The sequence below is a fragment of the Xiphophorus couchianus genome, chromosome 23 (genome assembly GCF_001444195.1).
Source record: "Xiphophorus couchianus chromosome 23, X_couchianus-1.0, whole genome shotgun sequence".
NCBI lineage: Eukaryota > Metazoa > Chordata > Actinopteri > Cyprinodontiformes > Poeciliidae > Xiphophorus > Xiphophorus couchianus.
This window is the reverse complement of record NC_040250.1, coordinates 24439506-24449715: the sequence shown is the minus strand read 5'-3', so window position 1 is coordinate 24449715 and position 10210 is coordinate 24439506. Positions and strand designations below refer to the sequence as shown.

General features: G+C 45.6%; 1 protein-coding gene across 1 annotated transcript; it reads left to right on the top strand.

The window, feature by feature from the left end:
* The first annotated feature begins 12 nt into the window (after positions 1-12).
* On the top strand, positions 13-8340 carry tent5d (terminal nucleotidyltransferase 5D). The gene is made up of 4 exons (XM_028009027.1): positions 13-353; positions 2435-2750; positions 3562-3833; positions 6297-8340. Exons 2-4 carry the CDS (start codon positions 2445-2447, stop codon positions 6919-6921), a joined length of 1203 nt encoding a protein of 400 aa, XP_027864828.1. The 5' UTR covers positions 13-353; positions 2435-2444; the 3' UTR covers positions 6922-8340.
* Positions 8341-10210: the final 1870 nt, after the last annotated feature.

Here is a 10210-nt window from a genome sequence, read left to right as displayed (position 1 = left end):
TGAGTGACGGCAGGTCGCCATGGAAACTGCGTTACGCTCCAGGCGGCCGAGGGAGAGAAAACAAGAGCGCGAGGAGTCGTTCCACTCCTCATTTCAGCACCACGCGCCTCCGGGACAGCGCCCGAATGAACTCGCGCGTAGATTCGAGCGTCGCGTGCCTTACAAGGGACAGAGCCGAGTCAGCACCAAGTCCGACCGAAGTGGAGTGAGACATTAGAAAACAAACAAACACACACACACACACACACACACACACACGAACTTCTCCGAACCTGTAGCTCGGTGGACGCTGAAGGTTTTAACTCCACCCGCGAGCCAGGAGCCAGTCGCTCCCTCCAACAACACAGCAACAGGTAAGAACCCCCCTTACCGCCACTCGGCTATAGGTGAAGTTTTTAATCTGCTAACCCGGACCCTGCGCCGATTTGTTTAATTGCCTCCCCGGCGCGTCTCAGGTGTAAATAAGTGGATGATGAAATGATTAGCGGGAGGGCAAAGCAAAACCCAACGCTTCATCTTGATAAACTCTCTAAATCCAAAGCAGCCCAAACTTTAATGCCCGCAGCAGCCGGTTAGATAATGAGAAACTACAAGCTCTGCTTATTCTTAGACATTTATATTCTGCTCACGTGTTTTTGTGTTCAAATCTCAAACTTTATGCTGTCAAAACTAGCAAGTTATTTTTTTGTATTTAAAGGCTTATGCTTACCAAGAACAACAAGAGTAACAGCATAGCTGCATCTAGATTTGTTGACCTGTGGGCTTCTTTCAAAAAGCAAGCCGAATAGCTACATGTTTTTGTTGATGATGTGTTTACGTCTGTTTCGCATGGAGCTCGGTGCAGGGAGCCTGAGCTTTTTGTTGTGTTTCCAGTGGCCATAGATTATGTGCGTGCTGAGCCGATACGCCTGGATGAGTCACTCAGCCTGCAAGTTTGCTGAAGAGTGCGAATATGGGAGGATTGGGGAGAGAGGATGGAGAGGGGAAGAGACACAGGGATACAGGGGCCAGCAGGAATATGGAGGAGACCGCCTTGTCTTGTCCTCTCAAGACATTGCTTTATTGTGCATGTGGTCAGAGGCAGCACATGGGAGCCCTGTTTATTGATTCAGGATGGGTGACTGTTTCGCCAATTGATCTCACTGAGGTTGGATGCAATTGTCTCATCTTGCCTTTAGCAGATCGGATAACTTCTTTAATGTTGTTGTTTTTTGTAGGGCTGCCCCTTTGCTGCTTTAGTCCCCAAATTGTAGTGCTGCTCCCGTGTTTGTTGATGCATGCAGCGTGGATTAAATTACATCCAAACCCTCCCCATAATAAATTGTTTGCGGTTGTACCAAACTGTAGCCTTCTGGTGTCAGTCAAGCTGATACCAGAAAGCATCCCATTACTGCTCATTAGTATCCCGGTCTTTAGCCCACTGGTATTGACAAATCATAGCAATCAGCAGCACTCAGCTGTAGCCCAGAGTGACAGCTATTGATTAAAGCAAACAAAAGATCATAATGGGCTAGTATGAACCACAGTTGCTCATTCAGACATGAGCGCTCGCTCCGCAGAAACACTTCGACAGGCTCAGACAATTGCACGCTTAATCATGTTACACATTCCGCCTGGGCAGACTTTGGTTGGATGCAAAGGAAAAGCTGTGTGCAGATTAAATGGGGGATGTAGGAGCTCTAGGACAACTTCATGCAGAAACGAGGCGCATAAAAGGCTGAACTAAAAATGAATAAGCTGCTGTGAAATTGTTCTGGTGAGTTTTGTAACTTTCAGGGAGGTGTTTTAGTAAAGTTTGCCCACCCTCGCAGGAGCGCCGTGCGAGTAGCGTGTGCACATCATGTGCTGCACACACAAAAACAGATGTGTGTCTTTAATTAGTGACGTTGGTGTGATTAATGCAGTCTGCTGGTGATGACTCATTCCGATTAACCCTTGCTCCCCTGGTGGAAAACAAAACAAAAAATAAAGGTTTAAGTTTAGAACACTTCCATTAAAACAAACTGTGCCTTTAATTTTCTGTGTGATAAATTCTAATCAGGTAACAACAAAATTAAAAATAAAATAAAATTACTGAAAAAAAAGGCATAAGTTGTAGCTGGTAAACACTGTAATGTGTTTCTGGCTTCAAAAACCACCCCTTAATTTGTTGTTGTTGGGCAATGGATGGATATTTATCCAAAGCACATTTCTGTGCTTTGCTCCATGTGTCAGTTTAGCAGCACAGCAGTTGCATTAGCATTGTAGGAAAGCTGTCAGCCAAGCTGTGACTTGCAGACAGCAGACTGGCAGGGAGCATGCATCCGAGCGCTACAGAGTGCTAAGTGTGTGCTTGTGTGACAAAATGCGACTGCATGCGAGTTAAACATGTAGCACCTCCTGATGAGGAGTTGTAATAAAGTCTCATTACCACCCTGGCGCTCTCCCCCCGCAGGGCAAGAAGCATGTCTGAGAAGAAACCCAGCCAGCGGTTTCACAGCCTGAACTCAGAGCAGGTGGAGGTGCTGCATCAGGTGCTTTCAGAAGTGGTGCCCATTCACGGCCGTGGGAACTTCCCCACGCTGGAGCTGCGACCCCGTGATATCATCATAGCGGTGCGGGCCAGGCTGCAGAAGCAGGGAATCACGGTCAGAGATGTCCGACTGAACGGCTCCACGGCCAGCCATGTCCTGGTTCGGGACAATGGGACGAGCTACAAAGATCTGGACATCATCTTCGGAGTGGAACTGCCGAGCCAAGAGGAGTTCCAGGTGTGAATTCTTGTGTTTGTTTTTTTTTTTTATTACACAATTTGAGAAAAAGCAGGCATTAGCATCAGGTCTTCTATTTTTATTCCAGCATTAGATGTCCTATACTATGACAGTAAAGTTAATGCTAGCCTCCGATAACAGCTGAGGAACATTTACTTTGATTTTGTAAGGCCTGCCTTGTGCGTGGCTGCACCTCTTTACACTTAGCAAAGCACTTGAGGTTGACATATGGAGTGAGGTTAATAATTTGGTGTCATGCTTTCTTTTACATTCAGAATCTTTCCATCATTTAGCTGCACTTATAAGCAAACCAAGAAGTTTCACTTTTAGGCCTTATAGCTACATTGCTCAAGATGTTTTTGTTCTCCATTGTTAAAAATAAATTATCATAGTCTGTGAGATTTCAATCAAAAACACTGCGAAACCTATGCCACAGCAGTAGGGGGCAATAACAATCACCATTAACAAAATTAAAAACAAAATACAAAAAGTATTCAGAGAACAACTGAAGATGCAGTAGGCCAAACACTCAAATAATTGTGGCTCCTCTTTTAATAAACAATATTAATCATATGCTTCTAGTCATTACCTTTTTTATGTTACATTTGAAATCTAAAGTTAGGGGTCAACAAGTGCAAAGAAGGCTAGAATTTCAGCTTTTGGAAAAAAGGGTGCAAACACAGTTGTCTCCATTTTAGAAAATATTTCTGTTCGACCGAAGACTGCTCTAGTTAAATAAGACAAGCGAAACTACACTCTGGTCACTGTCAATGGTTGAAACTGTCATGTTGTTGACCTCTTCTTCCCCCAGGTCATCAAAGAGTCAGTGCTGGGCTGCTTGCTGGACTGCCTGCCCGTCGGGGTCAACAGGGAGCGGATCAGCAGCGCCACAATGAAGGAGGCCTATGTTCAGAAAATGGTCAAAGTTTTCAACGAACACGACCGCTGGAGTCTTATCTCGCTGTCGAACAACAGTGGCAAAAACCTCGAGCTCAAATTCGTGAGTGCCCTTCGGCGGCAGTTTGAGTTCAGCGTTGACTCCTTCCAGATCATTCTGGACCGACTCCTAGAGTCCTACATGCAGCAGGACGTCATGCACAAGTTAAATGCTGTTAAGCTGAAGGACCAGTCAGCAGAAAGTGAGAGTAACTCCTTTTCACCTGAGCCCAATCAATCACCTGAGCAGAGAAACCTACTGGGTTTCTCTGCTCCAGATGCAGAGAAACCCACTGTCCACTTATCCGATGAACAAGGGGGAAAGCTAAGTGGGACAGAGCTGAAGGAGGAAGTGCATGAAGTGCACGAGTCTCAGACCGAATTCTCTCAACAAGATAAGCATTCAGAAGAAACGAAAAGCTCCAAAGAAGACAAAGTGAAAGCAAATGCAGAGATGGACTTGTCTGAGCACAAAGGCAACCTGAATGATGAAGAAAAGACACCTCTGAATGCCGGATTAGAAAAGAAACAAGCTTCTGAAGAATCCGAGCCACCGGCTCAAACAGAAGCTAAATGCAACGCTGAGCTTGTAGATCAGTCTCAGCCATCAACGACAGTAGACAAGCTAGAGGAAATTAAGTCCTGTGATGGCCATCAACCAACAGGTTCAAATCTCAAGGAAGCCAGTGTCCAAAAAGAACTGGCTGACTATACAAAACCGCCTGACAAAAAGAGAGAAATCACAGGGCAGATGGTATGTTCTGATACGCCTAATGCTTCTAAAATAACTCCGGCAGAGTGTCTAAACCTTGCAGAGGAGCCCGACAGCACCGAGCAATCTGATAAAACAGACTTATCTGAGCATTTCATAGCGGATCAGAGAAGCAATGAGGCAGATAACACTCAGCACGTGTCTGCCTTGGACACATGCACATCTTCATGTGCAAAGATAGAGGCGCAGTTAGAAGATGAAAGCAAAGTGGAAACAGAGAACAAGGAGCAGATTGAAGCAGAAAGGGAAAGTGATAGGAAAACGTGTGAAATCACACAGGAGTTTTCAGCATCAGAGGAGAAACATTTAGAAGACACACAGAGTATTGATTGTTCTTGCTCCACCTCTTCCACTCTTCCACTCAGCAGCACACGGCCCACTGACACGGACGATACACTAGAGATTCATAGCGCACAATCCACAGGTAACTCAGAGAAAACAGCCAGCCCTTCTGATCCCATCAGCCCTTCAGATACTCAGGATAATTTACCCACACCACCTGGCCTTGTTTCTGACAAAAAGACCTCCTCCTCTCCTTCTTCTAAGGTCTCTGACAGACTGTCTCACATGGTGGTGCTTAAACATTCATCCCCGAAACCCCCGAGGCGGATGTGCAGAAAGGTCACGCCTAGCGCTCACTCCAGCCGAGTGTCTGAAAGTGAGCTTGTTGTTGCAGCCTATACAGATTTAAACCCTTGCCCTGCAGGTGAATCCAACAAAGAGTTTGATGTGAAGCCAGTGATTCCCACTTCAGACCCTTCAACTATCTCAACAAGTATCTCTCTCAAACCAAACTCTGGACCTGAACTTGAGCTTTCAAGTTACTCATCTTCAGACCCTGATCTTACCTCAGCTCCTGATCCAGACCCTGAGACACTTTTCCCATCACCTCCAGACCCCACATCTCCGTTACCTCAAGAAGTATCTTCCTCTAAGATGGATACGACTGATTTGTCTGAATCGAGCCTCAAAGAGACGTTACACACACCCACAGCGATGGATGAGCAAAATCAGTCCTGCATCATAGAAAGGGTCTTTGAACCCAAAGAATCAGAGCCTCTTGACTCAGTGGACACACCCAGCACCAACACCCATAACCCTGAGAAAACAGCTGAAGAATCTCCAGCTGGGACAGGGGAACAGTCCAGAGACATAAGCTTGAATCAGCCAAATGTCACTTCACAAGAAACTACTCTAAGTTTACCGTCTTCCCATGCCATCATCCCCCCAGTACTCAGCCTGTCCCCTCCTCACTATACACCCTCACCCCCTTGTCCCAGTCCTCCCCCATGTTTGACTCCTCCATCTCCAATGTTAAGCACCATGAGCCCGACGAGCTTTAGCTCTCCACCCCAAAGTTTCAGTCCAACCTCTTCTTGCCTCAGCTCACCTCCTTACCTCACTCCTCCGATGCTCAGCCTTAGCCCTCCCCCACTCTGCGCAACGCCGCCGTCGCCCTGCCTCAGCCCTCCCCTCCTCTGCTTCACCCCGCCGGTGGAGTCTGGTGAACTTTTACCTCAGGGATCTTCGGATACAGAGTCTTTGATAATAAATGCAGATGAGAATGAGCACGGCGACCTGTCCTCTCCTCAGTCAGGAGTTTTGCCCTTAGAGTTGGAGGAGACAAACGAAAATAGTTACATCTCTTCTTTGCCTCAGGTTGTCGAGCCTGTCTCTTTTCCAATCACAATTCCAAGTTCCACCTCACCAGTTCTGCCTCACCCTCAGCCTGGGGATTTAGCGGTACCAACCCCTCCAAAAGCCACTAAGGCATCCATCACTGTGACTGACGATAAAGATGTTCCGAAAGCAGCCCCAGAAATAACTGACCTGTGCAGTCCCTCTCAAGCATCGGATTTAGTGCCTGCAGTTGAGGTCTTGGCAGAGAGCATGTATGGGGACTTTGAGGCAGCAATGGACCACCTACGCTATCGGCTGATTGCAACCAGAAACCCTGAAGAGATCAGAGGTGGCGGTTTGTTGAAATACAGCAACCTGCTGGTCAGAGACTACCGGCCAGCCAGCGAGACTCAGATAAAGACGCTGGAGCGTTACATGTGCTCGCGCTTTTTCATCGACTTCCCCGACGTGCAGGAGCAGCAGAGGAAAATTCTGTCCTACTTGAAGAACCACTTCATCGGCGAGGAGAGGAGTAAGTACCAGTACCTGATGACCCTCCGCCGGGTCATAGACGACAGCACGGTGTGCCTGATGGGACACGAACGGCGTCAGACTCTGAACATGATCACAGTTCTTGCTCTGAAGGTTCTGGGCGAACAGAACATCATACCCAACACAGACCATGTGACGTGCTTCTACCAGCCAGCCCCATACCTTGCTGAGCACACAGCCCCCTATCTGGCAGAGCCTAGCTACTGCAGCTACTACATACCACAAGGGGGATCGACTCTGCTGTACCAACCTTACCCTTTACACCTCCATCCACAGACTGGACTAGTCTGAGACAGTGTGGCATAAAAAAAAACACACAAAAGATTGAGGGGATGGCGCTCACCACGAGGGAAGAACTGGAGAATGGAAAACTAATCCAGGGATGAACTGTTTGGTCTATAATAGACCTGTGTGGGTGGAATTGAGTGGGTTTCACAGTAAACTTCTTGAGAACTCTATAAGGTTCTAACATGATTATATGTAATTATATACGGGCTTTGCGGGAAAATAATAATTCTTCCGATATTGTTCAAATTCCAGAAAATGCCGTATGCACTGCATGAGTCATAGGTCTTTGGTCTCCCTGGGAAACCAACTGTGCTGTTGACATTCACACACATCCAAACACACATGTCGGTGTGTGCGTGCACGCCGACATGTGGACACACACACACACACACACACACACACACACACTTCCAGGGTCTTAAATTGTTGTTCACTCCTTTCATGTTCTACTGTGTTGTTCTTAATGCGTTTGTTCAGAATGTGGACCTTGCCTGTGGTTGATATTGTGCATGGATACATTAGGACTGTTTTTTCACTGCCAAATACTGTGTGACTACTATGCTTCTCAGACAGTTTTATGTAACTTTGTCAGTCCTTTACAGAAGGGATGTGCGTGACGGGGCGGCCAGTGTGCACAGTGTTTTCATGAGAGGATGAAACACTGTAACGCGCTCAATGTTAAGCGATGCATGAGTAGCTTAATAGATCACATTTAAAGTCAATTAAAGACGTTTAATTTATTAGAAACTGATCTATTTTTGCAAGACTTTCCGAGATTAAAAATACTGGTTAGTTCCAAAAGAGAAATGCCAACAACAATGCCTTTGGTGTAGACTGTACAGCATATCGGTTACAGTATTTCTTGTGCAAATACAATGAATTGTTTTCAGGTAAACTGTGTTACAATGTAGTGCTCGTTTCCTTTTCCCTTGTGGAGTTCTTTCTGTAACCATGTGAGTTATCGTACCCTCTTGTGTTGATTTAAATATTGTTCAAGTTTACTCAGTGGAGGTTGCCATGTTATAACCATCTTTGGGTCATCTTCAAACAAGGCAGGTACGGAAGATCTGCCGAAGCGAAAGAACCTTTTTGCGTATACTTGCATGATTGCTGTCTGATTGCACCATAACCAACACTGATTGAGTTCAGACAGCCCTTTTGAACCTGCGCAACAGCAACTCTGGCCAAAGATGGTTTGGTTTGGAAAACAAGTGCCTAAATGTGAGACATCGTCGGCATGTCTTTATCTTACTGCACTGTGGGTGTTCGAGGGGGTGGGACCAGGGCTAGGCTGGGTCTATGTTTAGCTGTTTGACCCCTGTTACTGCTGCCCATTTTGATGTCTTCTTTAATGTAGTCCTTTGTTGTATTTTATTTGTGTATGTTTTGATAAAATAAAGAAAAAAAAAAAGTAAACCTCAAGGTGTGAGAGAAGCTAACTTCTTCCTATAAAAAAGTCTAATATTCCTGTTTTTGTTTAGGTTTTTTTTGTCTTTTTCCGTGATGTACACTCAATCCCCTCCTGCAGCTCCATTCCCCGAAATGACACACTGCACAACCTACGCATCTTCCCCATAATTACGCTCTGCAATGATCCACTTAGGCGTGACCGTCAAATCACTCCGATGCCCGGGAGAGCAGCCCAAAGCTGCGAGATTCTGTGTGTTTGAGGCCTCTTATCGCAAATTACCTGTCCTTCAGATGTGTTGGGAGCCAGATGACGCACGGGCTACGCAACACGGCGGGCTCAACAGTGTGTAAATGTGAGGGGAATGTGGTTTGGGAGGTGTGATGCAGAAGGGAGAGGCATAGAAAGCTTATGTCTTGTTGCTTCAGATGGGGAGGGTCCGCCTCCAGAGGCAGCATCAGGTGGCCTCTGTCTGCTCCTAGTAATTGAGACGACCCTCACTGTAATGAGGCAATAATGCTACTTCCTGTCTTTCTTGTCGGCTTTCGATTTTCCTCCATTTTGTCACCAGTCAGAAACCTTCCTCAGGTTAGTGGCCATCTTTCAGCTCTGTCCAGGGACATAGAAGCACAGTCTCTCACTGCAGAATCCAGCATTTCATATGAGTACATCTAGAAAAGGAAATAATATTTTTGACAAACTTACTAGTCGCACGATATTTGGTACCCTCGCTATAACGCACTATCCCAATTGAGAAGCATATTGTCTTCTTCTGTTACATTTCACAAAGTTCAGACGATTATCTTTACACAATCTCTATAACAATACGCCATTTTCACTCCTGCTCACCCCACAGGTCTTCTCCAGGACTGAGGCAACTCTATCCCTAACTGGAACAAGGTTCAGTTTGGGTCTGGTGTGTTGATTTGACCGGATGTTTTGGGTCACTTTCTGCTAAAGGAGCCATGGCTTCCTAGTTTCAGCTCAATAGCACATAGAGTCTACGGCATTTTCATTCAAAACTACACTGTATTTCAAAAAAACCTGTGATGTCATCCTTTTACACCAGGAAACTTGGAAGAGAATGAAACCCACGGATCCTCCACAAGTGGTTGGAAGACACTCGTCCTCCACATGTTCAAACCCACCTGGAGAGCTCAATCTTAGTCTGATCGGACCACAGTTATAAACTCCCCATCTCTGAGTTTGCGCCTGTAAACCAAAAGAGGCATTTGTTCCTGCCACACCTTCCTGCTTTTTATTGTGCCTAATCATGGAGACAAGGTGATCATGAAATGCCTCTCGTGGACCTTGCTCCAACCATGTTTACCACATTTCCAATCATTTTAACGTTCTATTTGTTGCTCTGTTTGTAGAAATTGGCAAGTTTAGGCTGCTTCCTTGTAGCCATTTCCTCACTTCTATAAAAAACACATTTGCTTTACTCAAACAGGTTCTTTTGTCTCAGACTTGGACTTCTGGAAGTCATGGATTTTTAAGAAGTCTGATTAATTGAAAAACTAATACATGCATTGCAAAATAATTCAGTTACATTTGCTTCAGAAGAGGCCAATGGATATCTAAAAGATAGATTTTTTACCCTCTTCCATTGACTAACATATACTCACGTTAAGGGTCGAATATTTCAGTATTTTTCAGTGTGAGAAGCGTCACTGTTTTAAAAACAGATTCATTTCAAGGCTTTAGATGCACCTCCAGCAGCCACAAATGTCTGTTTTTGTTTTGTTTGTTTTTTTTGTTTTTTTTTGCTTGCACCGATGTTCACATGTTTTCCTTTCCTGCAAGAGAAAGAGAGAGAGCCAGTGATCCAGTGGGGTCTGCATCATTGTCTCACAGACCTCCAAGGCACTCCTGTCCACTAGA